Here is a 27,689-nt window from a genome sequence, read left to right on the forward strand (position 1 = left end):
CAGCAGTTAACATCGCCATGACAACGATGTCAACATAGGGAAATAAGACGCATTAAAACCACGTTTGAAGTTTGCATGTTCTCCCTGTGTCTGCGTGGGTTCTCTCCGGGTACTCCGGCTTCCTCCCCCTGTCCAAAGACATGCTCATTAGGTTCATTGGTGATTCTAAATTGACCGTAGGTGTGAGTGTGAGTGTGAATGGTCTGTCTGTCTCTCTATGTTGGCCCTGCGATAGACTGGCGACTTGTCCAGGGTGTACCCTGCCTCTTGCCCGATGACAGCTGGGATAGGCTCCAGCCCCCCCGCGACCCTTCACAGGAACAAGCGGTTACAGAAGATGGATGAATGAATGAATAAAACCACATTCATCTGGGTAATGGATATCTGTGAATAAGCTTACTTGTGTTGTACATGTATACTTCCTATATACAGTATAGGCCTTTTGGGAGAGAAATATTCATTCATTCATTCATTCATCTTCTGTAACCACTTGTTGCTGTTAAGGGTCACAGGGTCTGCTGGAGCCTATCCCAGCAGTCAGGAGAGAAATATTTTAATATATAATTACATGCTACATGCTAGAATCTCAGCGTTTTGGTTTCTTTACACAGATCCAAATGATGTCAAACACATTTGCTCTTAGCCTACAGCTCAAGACAGACTCTGCGGTGGCTTTTCATTTGTTTTGAGACCACCACCAGGCTCCTTAATAAGTATGACCTTATTATATTAGCAATACAGTGGGTCATTATAATGCTGGTGAATTAATTTCCTGTCATTTTAACTTGTCTTGAGGGTATTGTATAATATGTTAAATTTCATTTATACTCATGTGTATTAATGAAGCCGTCGCTCAACACCAAACCAACAGTGATTCTCTTCTATCCTTCCATGCTAAATTTTTGTGACTTTGGAAAATTGTGAAATCACCTATAATTTGGAACAGATTGAATGAATATTTGTTTTTTATTCCAACCTGTCAACGTAAAAGAGGTAAAACATCATTTGAGATTGAGGTCAACATTTTGGGATTGATACATCCTTTCAGACACTTACATGGCATTCTTGGGGGACGTGCATTATCTTTTCTTTTGGAGGGGTACAGATAAATGCTGGCTGGCATGGTGATAGTCTCACTGCTCTACCAGCAAGAGAAAAAAATATTATTCTCAATTTTTTCAATTTCGTTGTAATCTAGTAGGTTTTAATAGTTTCCCTTTCAATTTAACACTGTGTAATTGAATAACCTTATAATATACTCAAGAAACATTTTTCAGCTAAGACTGATGTCACTGACATGTCACAGATCACATGACACAGCAGATCTGTGCAGATCTGACTTGACGTGATGCATGCTGGGTTGAACAAGTTCATTTTAACCAATCATATTCGAGGTGAACAACCCAGCATGCATCACATCAAGTCAGATCTGCACAGATCTGCATGAAGTCGAACACGCCTATTGGCTCATTGGAGGATAAGTGGCACTAGGAAGCACCAAACCAAAAGCAGGACGTGTGGAACAACATGGCACCATGTGTGTAGGTTTTCCTGTAATCCTCTGTTAGCTGTGGCCCCTGCATCACTGACACCACAACAACATTGTCAAAGAGTGCCTGGTTTCACCCAGAATCTGAATAAACACAGCAGTTTCCTTTGACTGCTGCACTATGTGTTCCCATGATGAGGCCTGATGAAGTTAGTGAGGGGAGTCTCAGACAGCGCTAATGGGAGATGGCCGCAGAAGCTAGACATGTGATGAGGAAAATACCGACTTCATGTGACCCATGGCTAAGGAGCGGCTCATAGGCAAAGACAAACACCCGTTTGTGTTGTGTCCTTCAGTCAGTCCTAAACCACTGAGGAGAAGACACCAGTCAGGCAAGTACAGCATCTTTAATAATATGTTTAAAAAATGATCTAACCAGGATGCTTTTGTGCTGTTTTTCACTTTCAAGTTGTTAAACTTGACAAAACTGTTTGAATGTTGTTTGCTTTCTGTCATTACAAAGTGAAAGTGATCGTGTATGATGACTGACTAACATGTTCTGAAAATTAGTGTTATATGGTCCAACTTTGGCAGTACCACACCCATAAAACTGAGTCAGTCATCAGTCACGTCTTGATACAACTGTGCACACATAGACATAGATATTTAAATGTCGACTGTTAGCATGATGGTTTTAAACTAAATGTTTTGCCATAATATTCCGTGTCTATCTGGAAAGAGACATTTACATTTTGACAGAAGCTTGATTTGGTACAATCTGATAATAAGATCTACACAAGTAGGTACAAAATGATGAGATAGTCTAGACAGGACTGTTTTTTCAAGAATTTCAAGGAACAATGAAAACAAGAAGAAACAGTTTGAGGCCACCGTGTACAAAAATGTACGCGGAGGCATAATAAGATGTCAGCTTGCATCCGCTTCAAATTTGACCTCTCGACTCAACTCAAAACCGAATATTATTTCACTCTGCTATTGTGCAGCCAAACTGGAAATTAAAGTGGATCAGTGTGATTTAAACTTGTTGTTCTCGCCTGTGTAGATCGGCTCCCCTCTGGATGAAGCCACGGTGGTCACAATGCAGACTATTAAGACAGTCGAGACCCAAGTCCCCTTCCTGAAAGAGAGTTTCTTCACTACCACTTTCAAAGGCAGGAGGAAGAGCAGCGTTACCAACATCCTCCGTAAACAACAGCACTCGCTTCTCTATCAACAGCACCAGCAACAACAGTGCATTTTGGAGCATCAGCAGCATGATCCCAAGCAATTTCCTCCCCTTTTAGTTCAAAATGGATCAGGGCAGCAAGCTCCAGAGCATCATCGCCTTGCTCGCTCAACCAGCAGCCCGTTATGCAAGACAGCTGAGCGTGCAGGAGCGGAGGGGGAGAGAGAGGAGGGGCAAAAAGAGAGAAAGGATCAGAGCGAGAGAGAGGCTGTGCAGGGGAGGGGGGAAGAGCGAGGAGTAAGTGGTGGTGAGCCCGCGGCTGTCAGTGCCAGTCTCCTCCCACTTTCATCATCAGCATCAGCAGTGCTGGGGGAGGCAGCATCATCCTCACAGCTGCTGTTAACTGTGGTGGGCAGACAGCAGGGATTAGCTAGCTCTGAAAGGGCTCAGACCAGCAGAAGACCAACATTAGAAGCAGCCCAGGAGGAAGCCCAGCATGCTCAGTCTCGACCTCAGCAGCAGGGTCTGTTAGCCAAGGGTGTTCGCCTGCTCAGGAACATGGGGAACCAGGAGGCAAAGCAGAAGAAAGGAGCAGGAAGTGTTGGAGCAGCAGGGGATGTCTCCGGCGATGGTGAGGCTGATGAGAGAGATGTGGACAAAAAATCCAAAAAGTCCAATAATAAGATAAACAAGGGAGGAGGAGAACAGACCAGTAAGAAGAAGCCCAAGTCGGAGTCGAAGGGTTCTGTGTTTTCCGGCATGAAGATCAGGAAGAGTTTATCTAAGGTGAAAGGGCTGTCCAAGGATGACATGTTGGAAGATGGGAGGTCAGCGCACTTTGGCAAAGATGGGCTCAAGCCTGGTGCAGAGGCTCCTGGTTTAAGCGTATCAGCTGATGAGATGGGCATGCTATCAGATGTCGAGGGAGATCTAAGCCGCTTGACCGCAGACAGTCTCCAATCTGCGGTGGATGAGACAGGCCGGAAGGCAAGCTCGGGGTCAGATGCTGACATTTACAGTTTTCACTCGGCGGCAGATGAAAATGAAGACCTGCTCTCTGACATCCAGCAGGCCATACGAAACCAATGCTTGTCTACTGACAGGGTGCTGGAAATGGTGACCAGCCAATTATCTGAAGCTTCAACCTCTGAGGGGAGGAGAGTCCCAGAGAAGGTGATTACTCTCCATATAGATGAGGAAGTTCTCTCTCCACCTGTTGGTAGTGATAGTGTAGCTCAAGGATTGAATGAGCAGTATAAGAAAATAGAGAACGGAAGCAGTGACGTGTCCATATCAAGAGATTCATCTGGTCCAGGGTCCCTGAGTGAGGGTGGTCCACCATCTTCAGCTCCAGATACAGAGAGAAGCAGTGGCAGCCTTTTTCCAAAGACTAACAGTACTTACAGTTTCCCAGACACTACAGCCACCACCACCACCTCATATGAGAGTGCTGAGGAGCCACAGGATGACCTGGAGAGCCCAGGTCTGCATTCACTACAGAGTCTCGGTGATCTTTCTGCACAGAGCAAAAACACATGTATACCATGTGTCCAGTTAGATCCCACAATGGCAGGGACGGGGCCAGTGGGGACTCATAAGAGTGCAAGCAGCATGGACCTGTCTGTTGATAGGGAGGAAGAGGAAACTGGGAGGCGTGACTTTCTGTCCCTGAAAAGGAGGAAGAGTAGTATGTCCATTAGCCAGCTGACAACAGACGGCCTCCCTGTTTCTCAGTCAAGACGGACATCTTCAAACTCCCCGTCCACTGTCAAACTCTACCCTCCAGTGAACCCTTCCTACGTTAAGACTACCACCAGGCAGCTCACCTCTCCAGTTGGCTCCCCCCTTACAAGCCCCAATGTGCCTCGAAAAACAGATGCCAGCAGTGCTCCATTGGAATCTGGCGAGGCCCAGGGTCTTCGGAGACGTAAGCAGAGGTCCAGCTCCATTGCAAGCCCCTTCAATGTGTCAGGAGACTGGTCCACAGAGTTGGACGAGATAAGAGGAGAGCAAGTTGGAGGGACCACATTCCCAGAGCAGGAGACCACAGAGAAGAGGTGCACAGCTGGGAATTACTGGACACTGGGCTCCAGGAGAGCACATTATGGACGGCAGGCCTCCACAACGGTACCCTACCTGGATGTCTTCTCTGGTGAGTCACATATGAAACAGCTGAACTCTACAATCAAGACAGATGGTCTACTATAAAACACAGGCACAATTTTGACTCACACTTAACAACCACAAAAACCAGTAGAAACAAAAACACATCTTGGCCATCGCTGGATCGATTTTGGACGGTTATGTTCCGTGAAAAACCTGCTTGTGTAACACAATTTAGAGGCAATTTGTTAGTGCAGCTCCTACGATCAAATACATAGTCTCAATAAAAACATTCATATCAAAAACAGCTGGCCACTGCAGCCTTCTGTGGTGTTACTGAACGTGATGTAAACAGAGCTCAGCGCTTGTTGGCGACTATTTTCAGCTTCAGTAAATAAACAACAGCGCCCATGTCTGCGGTAAGGAAGGAATTCATCACCCAGTGTGATTCATGTTTTTTTACAGTGTAGGCCCGTGGCACAAAACATTTACGTTATTTATCTGTATTTTTAAATGCTTGCATGGCATTTACATTTTTACATGGCTTTGGTCTCTTCATGGGGCTTGTTGAAATTGCATAAAAAAATATAGAATATCACCAGACTCCTCTGCTCTAAAGGAAGCAACACTTTCTGGATCAAGCATTTTTTTGAACACTTCCATTAAAATATTTTAGTAGTTTATTATTGATCCCCACTGTTGCTTGGATGCCCCAGTGGGCTTCATGTGACTCCAACTTGTTTATCTCTGGCCTCATTGTCATGTGAGATTAAATAATTATGCAATGGTAAAGTCATTACTGTAATTGCCTAGTAAATCCAGTGACTAATAAATTGCGCGTTAAGCAGGGATACTGTAGTTCTGATTTTAAAGTGCAACAGCTCATGAAACCCTCAATAAAACAGTGGGGCTTCTTTATTGAGGGGTGTCTTCGGGACAAATGCCTCCTTCAAATGAAACAATGCCACTCTGTACGCCTTTCTGTTGTGGAGCCTTTCAAGAGCTCAGCTGGATTTCTGCTGTCTGGGCCTGTGCTCATAAATCAGACTACCGAAGGACAATGCTGCCACACCCCCGTGGCGATGTCATCCTCCATTTCCACTGGCCCACAAACAACACACTCATAGTGCACACTTGTAGATGCTAAACTCAACTGACAGTTTATGTGGATGACAAAAATAAGTCATGTTAGGAGATCTGTTCCCATTCATCAGTTGAATTTACTGCGGCCAAATAATTAAGATATATTATATCTTGAATCCACATTGAAATTAACATTTGAGCAATCTGACATTACATAATTGTGGGATGCATTTGTTTTTCATTCACAAAGGCTCACTAGTTTAGCTCCGCATCTGACACCGATCAACTCACTGAGTTTTCCAGGTCACATCTGGCCGGGGGGAGAAGAAAACACAAAGGCAAAGTATTAAAAAAAAGCTGATTTCGCTGTCAAACAAGTGACTACCCTTTCCCTTACACGAGCACCACGTCTGAAGAGAAATATTTAGCCTGAAGTCATTAAGGTCTTGATTTGAGTGAGGTCCAAAGCTTGTGTCTTGGAGACTGTCTCGCATGAGAAACGCACAGCTTTAGCCTTTGCTGGTGTTTTTCAGACTGCTCCACAGGACCATGAGTCATGGGACTCTGTTAATTGATTTGGTGCTGTCCCTGAATCACATGGTTTAAAAAAGAAATATCAAGCTTGTCTTACAGCATTAACAGCTGACTGGACAGTGATTCAGGGTTGGACTGTCTGCAGTAGCTGTTTGTTTCAGGCTCCATATTCTTCTATTTTCACCTAGTCAACGTGATTCTTGTTGGTCCACCAAGAAACAGAATTCTTCATCACACGCAATTTAGACCTCTCCAGAGTTTTTTTAGAGCGCAAACAATGGCGATCCTAGGTTCTGGGTATTGTTGAAGCTCTGAAGGGCCTTCCTTAGTTTAAGTTTAAGGTTGTCTGTGCAAAATATACCACAGGGTAGCCATCTGGGTGACCCCTTTCTCATTTTTTTTCTCTCAGTTACTTAGTTTGCCTGTCCTGATAGTGTTCCTCTGATAACAAATGTCTATATTGCTCAGGCCATTGAGCCAGCGTCTGCTTACCAAGGCAGAGACAACCCCCCTTCAGTACTATCAAGATCCTCCATCACTGTTTTAAGACCAAAATAAGGGGTTGAAATTAAAAGTGATATTATTAGATGTTCTCTATGATAACTTGAATGCCATGTAGCATTTGCTAATTCTTGGCACTGCACAATTAACACCATCTCTCTTCTCACCCTCATGTGAATTGTGTGAGCAGAGTTTGCACTTGTAGGTGTTTTTTAATTATCACATCTGAAACTAAAACACGCTGTCGACATTTTGGCTCACCATATGATATCTAAAAACAAGGAACATAAAAACAACAGTCTAGAGTGTGGATTGAGATTCCTCTGGACGTCCTTCTCCAGCATAGAAAGTGGAGCTCTGAATCTGCCCTCTGTTCTCAGGTCGCACTCTGTTGGACAGGCTCTGTATGCATCATGGGGACGGATCTACTGAAAAGGAGGCGAAAGAATTGTGTCACCGAATGCTGGACCAGGGCCTGCTGCACCCCTTCAGCGACAGCTCCGCAGAGCGTCGTAGTGGCAGCACTGCCTCAGCAGTCTTCAATGTAAGACTTTACCCCTCGCTGTCTGTCATCATGCACAAAGAGTTGCCTTGCATTCGAAATGATTTTACTGAGGTTTTAGTTCACCACACATTCAAATTATAGGAGAGAGTTGGTGACATTCTGAGACAGGTTCATTTTTGCACAATATATTTTAGCATTTCACACCCTGAAATGCTACAACGACTTTGTGACCGCTCGAGTTGTGTTGAAGCTTACCAGACTGAAGTACAGTGATTTACATTTTCCACATTACATTTTTATACCAGTCTGAATAGTGCATGCAGAAAAAAATAGAATGATCTTGTGAGATAAAATGCTTGAAGATTTGCAGCCAGCAGCTTATATGCACTAATCCAGCATGTGCTTCTATGTATATTTCAGTGTTACTGTGAGTCATCTCTGGGAGATTCAGTTTTATTGCCTTAAGCGGAGTGGTGCATGTACAATACAGAGGGGTGAGCATATGAAAGTTGATTTCATAAATTTTTAATTCCAGTAGTGCTTTGCTCAGACCTGCTGTAATCGCACATGCATCATCACATTCTTCTGCACAGTTCACCACAGCCACTGTCATCTATTCAGCTTCATTTCATGACGGCTGAACTCACCATCATGCATGTGCTAGCTGCACATGCGGGGACATACACTGCAGATACTCATCTGCACAGACAAAAGCCAAGATTACTCACCAAGTGATGGAAGCTCTAAAGCAGGTTTATTTAACAGAAATCTCTCAAATGCATGCGTGCTCACCGTGCAGCCAAAACAGGGCACGAATGAAGAGCAGTTTCTTTTCATGTGTACTCTGCCAGCGGTCCACGGTTGCATGACTGTGTCAGAGACTACAAAAGGACAGCCTGAGACTCCCATACATGCTCAGGCATTTCCTTGCATGGCTGGATTAATAGCATTCCCTCTAACACTCACTCAGTCTCTCTCGCACACACACACATCTGTGCTTGCGTAGACCATCTGCTGACCATGTTATGTAACTGCTCCACGTGCCTTGGGCTCAGGCTGCTCTTCCCCAGCAAAAAGCTCACCATGTCAGTGTTGGACAGAATTGTCCCTGCTCTGCATACTTCAGTCTGAGGCTTGGCCCAGAGTCCTACATTATTCAAGTTCACCATGAATAACCTTTGCCGCTGACATCAAGAATCCACATCTTACTGTTACTGCTTTATATCATACAGCTACACTCCCTTTTGAAATAAGTCACCAGTCTGTCTTTTCTTCTCTGCAACCTTTTCACTTAAAAACCTTAAATATGCCGTAACCTTTAGGCCGTTTTCCTTTTAAAGTTACTTTCCGTCTAGAAATTAATCACTTGCTGCATCAACTCTGTCTTCTCTCTCTACGCCCCCTCTTTCTTTTAATCCCATCCTTGTCTTTCATCTTGTTTTTGTCCTCCCGTTTGCTACCTAAATATGGTACTGTATCCACTTCCACTGCTGTATTTTGCTGGAGTGAACAAATGTGTGAGGGGTCGGTTTCTTGTTCTGCATACACGCTGAAATTAAATACTCTGTCAGCTTCGTTCATTTCAAAGATGGAGTTTGGGGAGGATGAGTATGTACAAAGTCTGTCATCCCTTTTACATTTGGCAAAATATTGCTTATGCTATTGAGTGGCATGCGTTTACATGAGTCTGGCTTTGTATCCTATGTGTGTGCGTGTGTGTGTTTCTAGCTCTGGGTCAGGCCCAGTTAATGGGTTTTACACTAAAAGATCCACATCAATATCGCTTGTGCCTGATGGGCCAATAAAAGGTCTCATGTTTCTGAAACAGAAAAGATGTTTATGCTTACGCATGATTCATGCAACATTAATACTTTAACTTATTTGAGCTAACTGTTCAGTGATTAGTTTTAGACTGTGCCAAAGTGGTGTGTAGAGTAAAGCTTCACTAGTTTCCTGGAAAATAATTAAGAAAACACGCAAGTATTTAGAGAAAAACAGAGAACATAAGAAAAAAAACGTTGATTACTTTACCTTTGCTGAAGGGACAGCAGGCGCATTAAAGATTTTATGTATTACTGTTTTTAATTATACTTTTTAGGAGCGTGCTCATGACTCTGAATGAACCTCACAGTCTCTGCTTGGTGTCTGTTGTTGTGTCTGGAGTTGTCTAAGTAATTAAACTAAATACTGTAAAATGAATGCAAGTGTGCTGCTGTTCAGGTTATACATTTGCTCGAGGTGGTTAAAAGCAGGTTGTCTGCGAAATGTGTCTTTTTGTATATTAAAAAGGATTATAAGCAAGTTTCACCTTGACCAGGGACCGTATTTCAACAACGCTATGACTCCAAATGCACTCACAACAACTACCTGCAGCTGTGACTGTGGAATAATACTTAATGGGAACATTAAGAAATTTGTTTCTAAGTTAAGGTCTGTGGTTGCTTATAAGGGTATCTTTGCAATCAAATGTCCAGGTTTTTGTGAAGTGGACCATTTGAAGAAAGAGGGAGGGTGGAGAAGGAATGCAGGACTAATTTTTGTGTGTATTCTTAGACTCTGGTTTTTATCTTAATGCTGACACACCTTAGTAAATGAGGTCCAACAATACCTCCCAGAACATTTAGTAGCAAGTGAAGTAGAAAAATTATGTTTCATGATGGTACAGAGGGTTTTTGTTGGCCAGTAAAGTTTACTAGGGACTGGCTGCTACACTGCAAGTCTTATTTTTTGTTATGGATCATGTTATTAGCCTTTAATCATGATGCATTCCATCATTTGTTTGCATCCAAAATGAAAGGGTACTAGAGCTCATAGTTAATGACCTTGGATATTGTATATTAACACTCTGTTGTATACACTGGCTTGTTTTCTAAACTGTGTGCAGGAGGAGCAGCTGTACACCTGGGCAACTGTAGGCCTGCCAGTGTCTTCCCACGTGTGGGAACTCTACGGGGGGCGAACCCCGGGCAGAGTGCAGAGCTCAAGATCCCCTTTGCATCAGTCATCAGCCAAGACACCAGGTGCTCCACACTTTCAGGTTGGTTACATGCTCACATCAGTTACCTGCATTATCTACACAGAGTGGATCATTTGTGCTTTGAAAACATACAGGTGCAAAGTGCAAAACTTCACAAAAAGTATTTAGTATTTTCTGCTGGGCCTTTTTGTTGAGGTTTGAGAATGTACTCACTGCATTTGGTACCACCAAAAATGGCGGATTAGCTTTTAAAAATGGAAATTTAGAATATTTCAGTGGAATTCATGAATATGAATCAAATGCACAAACATTATAAGGAAACAGAGTTATTTTCAGCACACAATAAAGTAAATATCCAGTGGGTTACGTTGTTGAGTTCGATGCAATTAATTTCTGCTGCACAGGATTATCAGGCATTGAAGGATGCAGTGCAGATGTTATATATTGTCAGCATTTGATCTTTATTTGAAATCTGAAATAACATCACCTATGTGGCAATCACAATGTTGAGGAATGTAGCAAATCTGAGTCGCATCCCTCACATATTATCCTGGGTGCCTCAACTGCAAATTGTTCTTTGTCCACCAGAGGTCAGGCTTGTTCTGGTGAAACTGTGAAATGGTCACGGAAAACCTCCCTGTTTTCTTGGAAGAGTTTAAAAAAATTTGAAAGCCCTTACTGACTGAACAGTCTCGTAAGGATTCAACGATGTGACCACAACTGGGGAATGTGTACTAGCAGACACAAACCCTCCCCATGTGAGGCCCAGCGAGACTCGCCGTCTCTGGGGTCAAATCTCTTGGTATCCCCTCATCCTTGCTCTAACCAGCCTGGAGCCAGAGGTCTGATGGAGTCTAGACATAATGGACTTTCTTGACCCTTCTTTTAGCCCACAGTTCTGTCACTACGTTCCCTCAGTTGTGGGTGTTTTTCTGTTTGAACATTTAGTGAACAACAACACATTTTATGTGTGCTTTTTAACATTTTAGTGCAAGAATGTCACGTGTAGATAAAATCTGTTTTTATTTTATTTTATTTCAAATTAAACACTAACGTAGGTGCAATTCAATTTAAGATCTGTTTTTCTTTACTGACAGACAGAATCCAGCAGGTTGAAGTCAGGCCAGTCATCCTCAGAGGATGAAAGCAGTCTCATCCCCCAGCTGGAGAGGACCATCGATGACCTGCAGATTAAGATTGCTGTGTTGCAGGGCCAGCAGGCCTCCTTGGCAAAGGGCAATGGGGACAGTCTGGGAGCTCTGGTCAATGCCCAGCACAAGGGCTTACAGATGAGAGGAGGAAGATCGGGGAAGATGAACCAGGAGGTGTCCGTCCAGACCTCGCCTGTGGAGGAGGGGTTTAAGTTTGACGTGCCTTTGAACAGAGGATCATCCGGCATGTCGTCCTCTGTTTCATCCTCCATCCCCAAATCTGCAGGGAGCTTTGTCTGCACGTGCCAGCAGAGGCAGCAGAGCAGCATCAGCTCAGGTCCTCCTCCTCCTCCTCCTCCTCCTCCACCTCCAATATCTGCTTGTATGCCCCCACCTCCACCACCGCCACCTCCCCCACCCTTACCTGGGCTTGGACCTTGTCCACCACCTCCACCACCACCCCCTCCTCCACCACCAGGTTTTGGACCTCCACCCCCTCCTCCCCTGCCTGGTTTTTGCCCTCCACCCCCACCTCCCCTGCCTGGTTTTGGCCCTCCACCCCCACCTCCTCCACCACCGGGTATGGGCCCCCCTCCTCCACCCCCTCCTCCCGGAATGGGCCCCCCTCCACCACCACCACCCCCAGGCTTTGGGCCCCCACCACCACCAGGCCCCATGCCCTCCATGATGGCCCAGGAAGCTGCCACTGCCAAGGCTCTGATAGAGCCCCCCAAGCCAATGAAGCCACTCTACTGGACACGCATACAGCTGCATGCTAAAAAGTAAGGATATGCTGTAGCAAGTGAAGATAGATATGGATCATTTGCACCAAGGTATTCTCTGAACAGTAGAGATTTGAGAGGAAGCTTGTCCACTTAAGATAAAGATCGGCCACATGCTGTGACGGCAATAGAGATGCTAACCTTGTGGAAAATGAAAGTGATGCAGTCCAGGCATTGTAGTCAGCAGAGAATTGACTTGAACCAGGTTTTCTTTCCTTATTAAGGCTTGGAAACTGTAACTGCAAAAACGTCTAGAAATAGACTACTTGATTTACTGGCAAGTGAGAAACTTGATACTGAACACTAAATGTAATTTGTTGGCTGATGGATTTGCCCAGTGAATAACTTTTGGATTTTTATTTTGCAAAAGATGACAAATGAGAACTCATAAAGTAAAAGAAGACTATTACGCTATAAAAGTGTCCTTCACTGCACTCCTTTTTTCAGCCAGTAAATGGCAGATTAAAGGTCTCCTACTTGCACTGAAAATAATTCCTTTCCCCCCATTTTAGACAGGCTGGCTCGCTGGTGTGGGAAAAAATTGAGGAGCCAACCGTGGATTTTCAAGAATTTGTGGAACTGTTTTCCAAAAGTGCTGTCAAGGAGAAGAAGAAGCCAATTTCAGACACCATTAGCAAGTCAAAGGCCAAGCAGGTATGTGGATCCTTTCTGTTTGCCTCTATAAACATTGTACTATATCTGTGCTGATTTGTTTATGCATGCAAATGTGTGTGTACAATATCCCCTTGGATCACCATATGGCACTCTTCAGGGCTTTCCCATCACTCTCTCCCCCTTCACTCTTTCCCATCACTCTCCTCCGATGCCCCGTTCCTTTCCATTTCTCCTTAATGTCGCTCTACAATTGCTTTGAGTGACAGGAGGAACTGCTTCAGCCAGACAGTTATTATGTGGTGCGAGCTCTGGCTCCCACCCGACTCCCCTGTGACCATCCGGTGGCATCGTGCCAATGTCTCGCGTGCGGTTAGGAAACCTCACGGCGGGGACGACTGCCGAGAGAGAAAGAGAGGGGGAATGGGGAAAGGGAAAAGGAAAAACGAGAAGGGAGCGAGAAGCCTGGTAGTATTTTGTGATCTGGATCCTCCCATTGTGCTTTCTGTATGACTCAGTTTAATAGTCAGACTGTTTCCCTCCCCAGTGCTCGTTATATCACTCCATCAATCCGCAAGTCAAACACATGATCTACAATTTAAAGATGCTCCAGTGAAGATTTTTAAGTAAGTGTGCTGCTCACCCAAATTATGGGTCTAAATCACAAATAATGTTGCACCAGGGAAGGACGTTCAACCCTCTAATTGAGACCCAGTAGAATCAACCCGACAGTCGTTGCTGATATGAAATGTTCGCCTCAGGCATAAACATTGGTGGGAAATTGTCTTAGTTTATGGGAAGTGATGAACTGAAACTCAACACCCGAACAGAAAACTTTCTCGAAACAGGGATGAAAGTTTGACTTCCTATATTGAACTCCTTTATCCTTAATATAATAGAAGAATTGTCATAAGAAACTAAGGGTAGAGTGTGGGACTTTTACATATAAGTGATTGTCTGTTACATGAAAGTCCTTATAAAGCAAGTTCACACAATGCTGTTTGAGCTAAGCAGCACCAGGTTCTCTGTGGTGACATTTATTTTAGGTTAAGCGACAATGGAAAATGTAATAAATGTTACATGAATTGGTTGTTGCGGCTTGTCAGGAATTATGGAGTGGAATATTGGAAGAAATGTAAAAAAGAAAAAAAGAAAGATTGCAAATTAAAAAGAGAGTGATTAATAACAAGCAACACAGATTATGACTGGCTTTTCCTTGCTGGAGAGCACTGAAAGAAAATAAGGGACATGCTTAGTGAGTGTTTGTGTAATTACTCTCACAGCCAGCAGGGGGAGACAAACGTTCCGCACTGCAGCTTTAATGTCTGTCAGAAATGCCCACTGCTGTTTTTGCCTTTTTCACCCATTTCATCCCAGTTGCAGAAAAACTGATGGTTTATCGCATTCTTTATAGTTAATCTTAACTTTTATATTTATATATATATTTAACCTTGTTACATTTTTTATTGTGAAAAAAATCTTCTATGTAACTAGTATATTTGTCAAATAAACGGAGTAAATATTAGATCCTTAATCTTAAGTGAAGCTAAATGTGACTGATCACAGAAGTAGTATTAATGTTGCTCTAACAGGATATGACAGTTTTACCACACAAAGCACAGGGGTGAAAAAAACTTCACCTTGCAGCTTAGAACAAACACAGCATAAAAGTCAACAACAATGAGAAACCGTAGATAAGCTAAGTGAGTTTGTCCTTCAGAAGAAAACCACACTTTCATAAAGGAATTCCTTTTCAAACGCACTTCAAAAGTAGCCGACACCAGCATATTGACACACTGACATGTGGAGCTGTCAGCACTACACCTGTCAAGCTTAGATGTACAGTTATTTGTTTGATTTATAAAATGGCTCAGGGCAGGGAGATGAAGCATGACCAGAATGAGTTTCCGTTTCTCTAGTAAAACTGACTTCCCTGATGTCAAGTTCTGAGTGATGGAATAAATCTACAACCACATCATCAGTCAGCTCATGTTGGGCTGGACAAGAGACAAACTGAGTGAGGTTCACTTCTGTTGGTCGCCGTTGCACGATACTGGTGTGGATGTTCTCCAGCACAACAACAGTGCTGAAGATACTGAAGGCAATAACGGCAAAATAAAAGCATAGTGTACATAGAACTGGGACTGACCCCGATTTGTTAACCTTTGACATTTCCGGCTCATAACGACTCGCCCCGGGCCTCAAGACGATTGATCACAGCGGCTATTCCTGTCCCCTTGTGTACTCTGAGTTCAACTGCTTCGCTGATGAGAGCGGACAAGTATCCTCCTCAGAGCTACCGCTAGAGAGCAGCTTTGACGTCAGTACTTGGCCAGTTAAAAGTTCCCTGTTGAAGGAATACCATCATTACCCAGTGTCAAGTGCGCACCCTTCTATCTATCTATCAGCACTAAGGTTTGATTAGGGAGCAGTCTTGCCGCCAGAATTTTGATATGGAATTTTAAATGTGACTATTCTGTTCCACATTTATTTTTGAATTTTTAGGTAAGAAGTGAAAGTTTGAATAACAACACTATTAGTTCTCCACACTTCAGATTACGTTACATTAAGTAAGAAAAGTGTAAAAAAAAAAAAAAGGCCCCTGATTTGCCTAAGAAATACCACTCAAATCCAAAAATATTGGGTTTATGATCATAGAAGGCAAAGAAATAACTGCAAATTACTTTTTTAAAAATTAATAATGAAGGATTTTTCCAGAGAAATCTGTTATCGGTAGAAAAATTGAAAAACTGAACTGAAAATAAACCTATGAAAATACAAACAACTTTCAGTTCAAACATTGACCATTTGGATACAGGATGTTTCAGGATACATCGTTGAATTACCACTGTTGATGTTCAAATCAGCCTTCAACACTTGTCTGAAAGTTGCCTTTCAGACTAGGATTGGTTTCTAAACTCAAGAGAATGTCACAAACAGAACAAAAAAAATTAAAAATTGTTTTTCCTTCTACCGTATTCCTTTCCCCCTTTTCTTTTATATTTGGAATTATTAAGCACGTTCCATTAAATTTAGGACACAATTAAAAGAGTGTGTCTATTAGCAGTTTTGGTTTAATTTTGTTTAATTTGATTATACTGAGAGAATAAAGTATTAAAATGTGAGTTCTCAAGTCTCATAAGCAGTGTATTTTTTTATGTGACCTTTCCCTTTCATCTCACATGGTCCTTGGTTCTCAGTATATTTCCCCATCTGAACCTATCATGACTGGTTAAAAGTCAGTTAAGGTAATGACTGCTTACGTTGTAAGGTCTGGCTCTTCTGGAGACTGTTGGTTGATCAGGGATCTGCAGAATAGCTTGAACTACCTGCACCTTCACTGCTCAGTCCTCTCGAGGTGAACTGTGATTATGAGTTTTAGTTCAACTCCAGATCAAAGTTAAATTACAAAGAGTTCAGATTATAATACTTAATACTTACTTTTTGTAAAGCTCCCAACATCAGTGCTGTTTTGTTTGCTGCTCTTTTTTTAGCTTCTTTTGAGAGAACTGCTTGCACCATAGAGAAATGTTTTGCATGTGATTTTTTGAAGCTGCGTGGGATTGATGAAAGTCTTCATTGGCCATCCATGGAATGATAAATAGATCAAAGCATCAACATATAATCAATGTGACTTAAATGATTTCTTTAAGCCAAAATCTTAACCACATGGCTCCCATGAGATTGTTGAAAAACATTGAATTAGATTAGTTTTTCAGGGTTGTTTTGCTGAAAATGTTAGTCACGAAAATAATTTCAATAAGTGTAGTGGTTCATGGATGCAGCTGTATTTCATTATGAAATAGTGTTACTGATATACTTCAAGAGGATTTTTATTTTGGAATTCTGCAAACAATGGCAAACTCTGCCTAATGTACCTTAGACTTGTTTGTTCATTTGAGACAGGCCAGCTGATTAAACATGACTAATGACCTATAGCCCTCAATGGCTAACTGTGGAAGACACTTGGCATCGTATCTCCATCGCCCTGTCCCCTTTGAGATGTGGTTGAGCCGGGAAAACAGACAGCTGGGGCCTGGTGTTATAGCTTCCTGTGTGTTTAAGACGTCTGTGGTCTTTGTGATCTGGTTTGGATGGAAGCGTTCTGTCTGGATCACAGTAGGCTACAGGTTTCCTGTCCTGTCCCTTCACCACTTTGTAACCTGGCGAAAACTTCTGCTTACTCAGGACAGCTGTGGTCCATAATGGGCCCCTTGGATGCAGTTTTTCATGCGTAATAACAACAGTGTCTTGATATTCAACTCCTGGCTTTTTGACAAGCGGTAGCTGTTATTATTCATTCGGCGTTTGTTGCTTTTGAGCAGTTTTAATCTCCATCCAGTTGTTTTATTTTTATTATATAGCATCAGTTTTTATGGACTTATTTCTTTTTGAAACAATGTGTCTGAAGTGCGCAAATACATGAGCTATAACTTAAACAAAAACTCTCTAAGTTTAATCAGCTCCAGGACAAATTCATGTGACCGTGTTCTGTGTCGCAAATAAGCCTCTTATTGTCTCAGTTGTCTGTAAGATTTTAATCACCTGATTGAAAGATGGTGGCTATGGAGAATTGAAATAAAGGGAAATATACAAATCACCATAATTCAGTTAGACAGCGTTATAATTTTCCTAATATTTGTGGGTGAATCATTTTAGGTTTTCCTCCCACAGAGGGAAGCAGACAAAGGGGACTGATGTTTCTGCCTTTTTTTCCACTTTCAAGTGCTAAATGTTTTGTCTTTGTGTTTGTGTCATGGTTTATGGAGTGTTGATATCCCTGTTTTTCTCTGGCCTAGAATAACTCCACTCCTAACACATATTTTTTATCGTCTTATCTTAGGTGGTGAAGCTCTTGAGCAACAAACGTTCGCAGGCTGTTGGAATCCTGATGTCTAGCATTCACCTTGATATGAAGGACATCCAAAATGGTAAGTGTTTTCAAGTGGTCATGACAGAGTTATGGCACTCTGAGACAGTATTGTGAGACGGGTGATTGTAAAAGAGCACAGCAGTGGGAGCAGTTCACAGCGTCTGTACAGTAGAATATGTAGCTGTTTTGGCTGATAGCACTCTAACGCTCAGCGCAGAATAAGGAACAAAGAGATTTGACAGGATGGAAAATTCTGAGCATACACCGATCAACCACAACATCATGACAGGAGAAGTAAATAACATTGACCATCTTGTGACAATTCATTGTTGCTGCTGAGAAACTTTTGGTCCTGGCATTCATGTGGATGTTACTTAGACATGTACCACCCACCTAGACCAGACCAAGCACCCCCACCCCATAGCAATGACACTCCTTGATGGCAGCAGCCATTCCCAGCAGGATGCAGCCTGACACAGACACACACACAAAAAACGGTTTAGGAACAACTCAAAAAAAACATGAAAAACAGCACAAGGTGTTGACCTGGCCTCCAAATTCACTAGATCCCAAACTGATCAAGTATCTGTGGGATGATCCACAGAGGCCTCTCCCCTCAACCCATAGGACCCAAAGGCCCCCACTAACAACATTCTGTTGCCACCACAGGCACCCTCAGAAGGCCCATGTCCATTCTTTGATGGGTCAAAACTGTTTTGGAGGCACAAGGAAGACCTACACAATATGTATAGATTTCCTATTTTCCAACATTTCCCAAAACACATGTAGGAAACTACAATTAGGCCTGTTTTGCCATGGCTACAGGCATTGTGTTTTCAAGTATACTCTTATGTCCGGCCCATTATTATACCCGATGTCTCAGGAACGCCTCAGGGACTTTTTTCATTTGGTACAAATGTTCATTTGGACTCAAGAATTAACTGATAAGAATTTGTCGGTCAAATGTCACTAAGATCTTGTGAGTTCACGAAACATGACTTTGGTATATAAATATATTACATAAAAGGGTTGCAGCCCTGCTATAGAGATGCAGTGTCAGGCATCCAGTCAGTTGTATGCTAATTTAAAAATACACTTCCGTCCAGACTGAAATATCTAGTCTCAGTGATTTTGGGGACACCCAGACTTTTCCTTCTGATAGAGGATTATATTGACATTTGTGCTATTAAGTGACATCTCCTCAACAATTTGATGAATTGCCATGAAATCAGGTCCATTTTTATACCTCACAGGATGAGTTATAAAAGCTTTTGTGACTCTCTGATTTCTGTTTGTTCCATCATCAAATCAAAATTTGAAGAAGGTAGACTAATAATAGTTTAAGATTTACATTGGTTTTAACTAAGCTAATACGTTAAATGTGGCAAACGTTATACCTGCTTAACACCAGCATGTTAAAACTGCTGCAAACACTGAATGCTGATCTTGGCATTCAGCTTAAAACTCCCTTGTGCCTGAGCGCAGCGTGAGAGGCTTTCATCCGAGCGCCGCGAGGGTACTTTCCTTTTCTTTTGTAGCGTATAAACAGTCATCCCCACGTGTGAAAGGGAGCAGCTAGCTTACAACAAACAACAGTCAGGTTCATCAAAAGCACACAGACATTCAGTGAACAATGGCATTAAATCCCAATCTGAATCCTCAGCATCCCACAGAAGAATTTCTGGCCCACAGAATGCAAATAATCTCCAATGCATTGTGATTTCTCTATGTGTTTTTGGAGTGCTGGTATTTCAATTCCGAAAATACGTCTTGTTCTTAGTCTACTGAGAAGTGAGTAAGATTCGGTATTGGCAGAGGGTTATTGCCCAGACTCCCTCCGGTAGTTAGCTTTATCACAATTCATAATGTTGCAAGGCCTCTGAAATGTTTTTCCTTTGTTAGTCTCCTCCTCTCTCTTTTCCTTTGCTCTGATTTTGCATAATCTCCCCCCATCTAACATCCACATCGTGTTTCTCTGCAGCTCTGTGTCTCTCTCTGATGAGTTGTCACCATCTTGTCTAAACGGCTTTGTTAAAGTGAAGTCATTCTGGAGATGTTGATAGGAACAGACTGTCTTCCTGTTTTAGTTACTCTCTGATTGCTCTCCAGTCTTCGTTCATCCGTGTGTCTAAACACTCTTTCTCCTCGTCGCCCCATCTTATTCCACCCTCCTACGGCCGGGAATTTCTCACGGCTTCAAACCTTAATCTCAACGCACATGACTGCTGGGTACACCAGTGTAAATATGTGCCACAGAATGCAGCAAGCTGTAGGAATAAACTGTTAACTCTGTGGGGCGTTTCATCTGCAGTCTCTTCAAAGCGCGCTGCGAGACTAAATATTCCCTCCTCTGTGTTTCTGGTCTTAATGTCAGTCTTTGGTGCATCCATCTCAGGTCAGAATGGGAGGGCAAGCGAGGGCCACGCTCATCAGCACTGTCATTCATCTCCTATGTTAGGACAGTTTGCAAAAGTACATAATTAGCGCTGATTGGAAACTTCAGTATATCACAAAGAGTGGAGATCAGAGAGAAGTGTCTCTTAATATCACAAGCTTATTCCTCAAAGACAATGAGATGCCTGCTGCCTTGCATAAACAATACATCCCTTAAAAGTGTTTGCTTCATTTACTTTGTTATGGATTCTTATTGAATAATCTTTAGCTGTGACTAATTATAGCCTTAAAATACTCATTATTTCACATAAATAACAAACCCCAAAACACCATATATGAGCAGCGCTGTTGTTTTCCCATTCCTGAAATGAACTCATGTTCCCTTTCACCATCAGGGGTTTAAGATAATTAAAGAATCAAAGCATGGTTTGTTTACCAGAGAGAACGATTCATTCATCAAACCTTTGTAATTGTCCCTTTCAGTGTAGTGAATCAGTTTTATTTCCTCTTGATTCCATGATGAAGACAATGACTAGCCAAGCCTTCGTCATGTGGAGATCTCTGACTAGAACAAAAACATCTTCTGAATCATTGACTTAGACTGCGTTGGTTTTATGACGGCCTAGTTGCTCAGTGAGATGTCAACACATTTTTCTTTTCCTCACAGCTGTTGTTGTTTGTTCTCAGACTTGGCCGACACTCTGCATGTTTCATAGGACACTTCCGTGCAGTGTCTGCTTCCTGTGAGGCTTTGGAGCGCCAGTCACAGTATTAGACGGTGGTTGCCGGCGCCGCGCTGGGGTTGAGTGTGGTAGACGCAGGCAGATGGGTCTGGCTTTCGGTCGTAAGAGGTCCGTGTCGCAGCGATGATACGGCTTTCTCCCATGTATTTAAAAACCAGTCTCCAATCAAAGCAGCCAGACAGGCTCTGGTTCAGATAGTAATGAAAGCCAAATGGTTAAAAGAAAAGAGTGGGAGAAGTAGAAAAAGGGAGAGTCAGAGAGAAGGAAGTTATTTCTGTGGTGGCTTTGGAACAGAAGAGTGTGTGAAGAGGTCAGAGAGTGACAGCAGAGAAATAGGAAAGAGGGAGTGGATTTGCACTTGAAAAGTCAACAGAATTACATAAAGAGGGAGAAAGCAATATCAAAGATAAAACTTCAGAACTCATTTGAGGCTTTTTTCCACCAGCCTGTCCTTTCTCTAATTAAGTTTGTGTCGTGATCTTCTTTGAAAATCTTATAAAAAGTCAAGTCATATTCACTGCCTAAGCAAAGCCTATTACTCCAAGTTTCCTCTGCAGCCTCCCTGACACTTGTTTTCCTCCGTACCTCAACAGCAAATCAACAGATCAAAACAATGTGAGTAATTTGGACACCCACAGCATGCTGAAATACATATATAGGTGTCGAGTGCTTCACTGGGTGATTGTGCGTACAGCAACACCTCAGCCTCAACACCGCAGACCCCCAGGCTCTGTTTGTCTTTAAACATTTACTTTCAAAGGATTAATGCTCATGGGCGCCAGGTCCTCGCGCCGAGACAAAAAGGCGACACCAGGAATTCAAACACAGGAGTTCAAACACAGATCTTTGTACCTTTGACAGATTTCTAAGACCTCCGTATTTATGTTTTAGTTTGTGGCCCCTTGCAAGCTATCGTGATGAGAGCTGATACCTATGTAACTCGCAGCATATGACGCGTGACACATTATGTAGGGCCGGGAGGATTTTGCCCTTGTTCCATGCCACCTTCAGACCAAGCGAAGATCAGATTTGAAGAGGTGCTCTGCCATTGTTTGTAGGTGTTGTTTCAGCCCATGACAAAGCTGTATAATCCAGAGGTTATGAAAGAGAAGGTCTGTTTGTGCTTGTTTGATTTCTGTCTTGTTAATAGTCATCCTTGAAGGTAAAGGAATGCCATGACATACTTGAGTGTTAACATTAACCATGTCACCCTCTCCTTCCATCCACAGCCGTCCTAAATATGGAGAACACTGTTGTTGATCTGGAGACTCTGCAAGCCCTTTATGAAAATGTGAGTAAGACAACATACTGTAGTGCTACTTGGAACCGGAGCTGAATGGTTAAAACATTAAATACTTTTTGGAGTCTTTAAAGGGAGCGTGATCAAGGATCATGTGAACAGTGGTTTCATTAAAGTCAACAGACTATTGAAAAGACAATATCCCAAACTGAAATACATTACTAGAGTTTCTTGCCAGTGCAGAATCACATAAATACACAGTGCTGAGCAACAAACACAGAATAATTACACAAAGTAACACCCCTGACAGCTCAGGCTGATCTCAACGGCAGCGTTCAGTCTGGGAAAACCTTCCACTTTTGCTTCTATTCCTCTGTGGTTTGCAGTAAAAGTATTATTTTGGAACCATTTGCTTGTGACAAATTGAATGATTTATGGTTACACATTTCATGCCATATATGAATAACAGGCAATCATTTTATTACAGAGTGAAACTTAAGAAGAGTCAACAAGCAGTGATATCAACAAAATGGCGAAAAAAAAAAAAATATTCATCAAACGCTAGCTGTGTTTTACTTGGCACCCGAGCAAGGGTACACCACAAAACACTAAATGCTATCCATCAAAAAACACCTTTCCAAGATTATTATTCCAAAGGCTGAACTTTGCATACAGCATGTTTGGGGAAAGTTAACTTTCTAATTACACTGATGTGTCTATAATATAAGGCAACTTTTGCAGTGTCAGTCAGAAATACCTCTTCCCTGTGAACATATTTCTCTTATGTGAGTACTTAGTCCGTGTTTCACTTGAAAGGGAGAACTAAGGAAATGTGCATTAGATACTAAAACAAACAGGCGAGCCACAGACCGTTCTGATATGTGTGCTGTTTGGTTACAGTCAGTCGTGTGTAGGTCTGTCTGCTGGCCTGGAAGGGAACCAACTCTTTTACGTAGTAAACATGTTTTCTGCACACTGGATCAGATTGACTCGACTTTTGCAATGCCCCCGTGCAAAGGAGATGATAGCTGAGAAACTCCAGCGTTTGTGTCACACAGCTTCTCTTGAAAGTGCTGGTGTGGTTTTAAAAAAAGAAGAGACAGCACTGAGTTTTGCCAAACAAAATGACCACATTGTATCATATAATATTAGGAAAGAATTACAGAGCTGTCATCAGTAGTTTCCAATATGACTCCATTTTGGCTACGAAGGGCTCTTACTATACAGTAAATACATATTCATCAACCTTGACTGATAGGAAATGTCCCCCGCCCAGTGGACTCGTTCAAAGTCAGGTCAGTAAATTACGGAACATGAAAATGAGTGTGCTTTCCACATTTCAAATGTGATACAGTTTTAAGATGCTGTGAAATTCCTATGAATTGCTTTTTGGCACAGCTACACAGGAGAGGCCTAGACCTTTGGCTGCCAGAGGCATATTAATAATGTTGATCATGGGAATGAGACTGTGGTTTGAGACAAGCTGTAGTTATGAACCAATGTGTCATAACTTAGGATCAAAAGTCTTCTAACCTCTCCACTCACCCTTAGACTTCAAGCCCTCTCCCTCTCCCGCTCCCCCTTATGGCCTAAGGCTATGTTATTGAGTCGAGGAGCCAAATTGTTTCTCTTTTGTATTGCGAGACTCCATCCTGTCTGTGGGTCTCCAGCCCCCTAAACCACAGTTGGCAGCAGTCAGCCTGTCTTGAGGAATGTGAGGGGCTTCTAATGGTTACACCCTCACTCACTGTGCTAGGATCTAGATCACACACTGCTCTGCCTCGCTCTCTTTTTCCTCTCACTCACACAAAAAGGCTCACAAACAAACATGTTGACCCGCTAGAAATGTGCGCAACCCCGTACAGTATGCACGCGGAGACAGAAACGCGCAGAGGCAGGGACAGAGTCGCTCAGTCTGTGAGTGGCTGCGGATTACGGCCACTCCTGTTCTTTGAACAATTAAGCCACCGCCGTTAAAGGGGTCACAGTGATAGTGGGACGCTGCTCCCACCCCTTTAATATCAAGCCATTCTCTGAAGTTCAGACTCCTTTCAGCTGCCAGTAGCTAAATGTCACAGAGGTCAGTTTTGTACTCTGCGCTACACTAGAAATGATCACCTCATGCCACTTTTTTTTTTTTTTTTTATACATGGAAGGCTTTAAGAAGTCAAACCATATTTCTTACATGATGCAATTTGTCATTTAAGGTCCATTCTTTGGCAGCTCAGCGTGCAAAGTATCTCATAAATGTAGTTTCATTGAAAATTGATTGACATAAATAGTGATTAAGCCCTGCCTGACTCTGTTTAGCCCTGTGCTAGAAACCTGGCTAATGAAAACCACTTGGCTACCACTAGAATACTGGCATCACAAATATCATCCTACTTTACTTTGCATTTGATATTCCACATGGGACTGTATTTCTCATGCTAACAACCTCTGCAACATGCCCTAGCAATTCAAAGATCACACGCTAATGCCTACTTGTCCCCAATTACACCAAACACTGCTGGGCTCCACTGCTGCCCTTTGAAAAGGATCTGCTTTGTGTTAAATATATTTACACTTGAAAACATCTCGAGAGAAGGCGAAGGAGAGCTTGCCCTCGCCGACAGAAGGCAGCGGTGTGTAAAATACTAATCGGGCCCTCAGTACGTTTGATGCTGGTGTTTGATGTTTTCCAAGGATCCATGGCGAGGCCAAACCCCAGGGAGAAGGACGGAGAGAAACCGAGGGAGGGACCTAGACTGCTGAGATTTAGACTTTAGGGGTCTATGGGATTTGGACGGCCTAAGAGAGAGTTTACATTTTCTTCCAGGGGATGGTTTCATTGTTTTGCCCATCTGTGGCAGACACATTAACATCTATTGTCTTTGCTTCTTGTGAAATAAAGGGGCATTTCTGGCTTGCTTTATTTTTTTTTTTAAACCACCTTGTATAAAACTGTGGTCCCGAGCCTGGCAGCAAGATAATAGTCAGGAATGTAGTCTGGCTGAAGGCAACTCTTTAGCATTTGTGAAACTTATACTACACTGTATAGGCTGGCGTATGGTTGGGTTTATGTACAAAGCATAATTTGAAAATTCCTTTGCTCTTGAGATAAAGTTTGCCGACATCAAGAAATGGAGAACTAAGCTGGGAAAACAAACCCAACTGAAGTTGTGTTTAGTAGCTGCTCTGGTACTTTTCATCACATCAAATGATCTTCATCAGAGTTTTCCATTTGTCGTGGAATGGTAGATGGTCAGGTATCCATTGTCTAAACAAAGATGTAGAGCATATCACATTCTCATCGGTTCAAATGAACAGTTATCATTAATTTATTATATGAATCTTGTATTACTAGGGTTTCTGAGAAGTTAATGCACAATTATACAGAAGAAACACGTTTTCATAAGGAAAATAATTGATCATTTGAAACAGTGCCTTAAAATAAATGTGATATATCCAAACAGATATCATTTTCATATTTTAAATGAATAAAAAAGCTCAGTTGTCTTACCTCAGTCTCTGACATCTCCAGTCCGTTGTTCTCTTTGCTACTAAAGTTTGTGGCGTCATCATGCCAAGATCTAAAGAGCTCTTGAAGTCTTTCAGATAATAAAAAATGTTGAAGAATCTGGCGAGGGATTTACAGAGATCTCAGTATTATTTGAAATAAATCATTCCAAGTGGAGAAGGTTTCAAACAACCAGCCAATTTGTCCAAAACTGTCCATACAAATTAGATCACACCATCTGCACGTAAGTCTGCACGTGACTCTTGCAACTGTTGGTGTCAAAGTGCACGTGTCTGCAATCAGAAAGTAGTTGCACAAATCTGACCTACATGGCAGCCTGGCAAAACACCAAAATAAAACAAATGGAGCTATTGTAGTTGTTGCCATGGTTCTGTGTTTTGAGTTCCTGTGTTCATGTTGAGTTTCGTTCATGTTTGTGGTTTTTGAGTTTCCTGTTTTATTTTGTTAAGTTTTTTCTTGTTTCCTGTCTTGCCTTTTTCCTGTCCTGTGATTTCCCACCTGTGTAATTGTCTGCCCCACCCTGATTGTTTTCACCTGTGTCTCCTCTGCCCTTGTGTGTATATATAATCCTGCCTCTCCCTTTGTCCTCTGTCGTGCCATACTGTTTTCCACCGTTTCTCTGTGTTCCCTGTGTTTTTCAGCTCTAGTCTTGTCTTGTTATGCTCTTGTCAATTTTGGTTTTGATTTTTGTTTTTGGTTCTCCTGCCGTCTCAGCAGCGCTTTGTGTTTCCTTGTGTTTAATTAAATTCATTTTTTGCCTACTCATTTTTTACGCCTAGTGTCCAGCATTTGGGTCCTACATTTCCCTGAATATCCATGACAGTTGTAGGCTGTGAACATCTATTCAAACATCAGCTCTTTTCTTGGTGTTCTCTGGACAGCTTTTTTGAGACGAACCTCTCGGCTGTGAAGTATGGCAGAGGACTTGTTATGGTTTGGGGTTACATCTCTGCCTCAGTGAAAACTTAGATTTGAATCCTATTGAAATGTAATATATGGATTTCAAACAGACACTACGTGCACTAAAACCCTTAAACATCTTTCAACTGAAGAAACGTTGTATGATCAAACATTTGACCAAGTCAATGACAATTTTTCAAAACACCTACTAGAAATGATTTGGGCCAAAGGGGGAAATTACATCTATTTATACTATATTTTTGTTCAATAAATAATTTGAAAAAGGTTAGTGTCTATCTTAACACAGTCTGTATTTTAATTTGACAGAGAGCTCAACATGATGAGATGGATAGCATTAAAAAGCACATTAAGTCAGCCAAAGACAAGGAGGATGCCAAGCCACTGGACAAGCCAGAACAGTAAGAGCCAAACCCACCTTCTGAATAAATTATTACATGTCTTGTCATTAAAGAGATTTATTAAGGCACTCTTGTCCTTTCAGGTTTCTGTACCAGTTATCACAAATCCCCAATTTTTCGGAACGGGTGTTCTGCATCCTTTTTCAGTCGACCTTCCACGAATGTATCACCTCAGTCCTGCGCAAAGTAGAAATCCTCCAGAGAGTCTGCAAGGTGAGCTGCTGTTCTTCTGCTCCTTTTTATTTAATTTCATGTCACTCAGTTTAACCTTCATATCCTCATCTCATTTGTGCGTCTACGCCAGTCTCTCCAGAGTGGTAAGTGTGTGTTGCAGGTGCTTGGCCTGGTTCTGGCTTTTGGCAACTTCATGAACGGAGGTAATCGGTCTCGAGGGCAAGCTGATGGCTTCACCTTGGACATTCTGCCAAAACTGAAGGACGTTAAAAGCAGTGTGAGTATGTGTGTTACAGGAGGAAAAGCAAACATCGCTCACTTTACAAGAGCGGAGGTGTTATTCACAAGCAAACTGGAAGGACCGGAGTAATGTGAAATAAGTGGGGCAAGCCTGTGTAATATAAGAACACCTACACAAACACAGTTTCATTTTCTAATTTATATTATACAATGAAATGCAGTCAAGAGGGTGGTGACTCAAAGTGTTTTTCTAGATTCTAGTT

General features: G+C 42.3%; 1 protein-coding gene across 1 annotated transcript in view; it reads left to right on the plus strand.

Annotated features, from left to right (window-relative positions):
* Nucleotides 1–2,588: 2,588 nt before the first annotated feature.
* Nucleotides 2,589–27,689, plus strand: part of fmn2a (formin 2a) — a gene marked incomplete at its 5' end in the record, with an annotated part of 36,076 nt that continues 10,975 nt past the window's right edge. The window contains 10 exons of the mRNA XM_084561377.1: nucleotides 2,589–4,827; nucleotides 7,277–7,440; nucleotides 10,286–10,438; nucleotides 11,476–12,311; nucleotides 12,824–12,965; nucleotides 17,767–17,854; nucleotides 22,163–22,224; nucleotides 26,921–27,012; nucleotides 27,096–27,225; nucleotides 27,317–27,463. Coding sequence (XP_084417503.1) covers nucleotides 2,589–4,827; nucleotides 7,277–7,440; nucleotides 10,286–10,438; nucleotides 11,476–12,311; nucleotides 12,824–12,965; nucleotides 17,767–17,854; nucleotides 22,163–22,224; nucleotides 26,921–27,012; nucleotides 27,096–27,225; nucleotides 27,317–27,463 — 4,053 coding nt within the window. The remainder of the gene's footprint in view (nucleotides 4,828–7,276; nucleotides 7,441–10,285; nucleotides 10,439–11,475; nucleotides 12,312–12,823; nucleotides 12,966–17,766; nucleotides 17,855–22,162; nucleotides 22,225–26,920; nucleotides 27,013–27,095; nucleotides 27,226–27,316; nucleotides 27,464–27,689) is intronic.

Source organism: Chelon labrosus (genome assembly GCF_963514085.1).
Source record: "Chelon labrosus genome assembly, chromosome: 15".
Taxonomy (NCBI): Eukaryota; Metazoa; Chordata; class Actinopteri; order Mugiliformes; family Mugilidae; genus Chelon; species Chelon labrosus.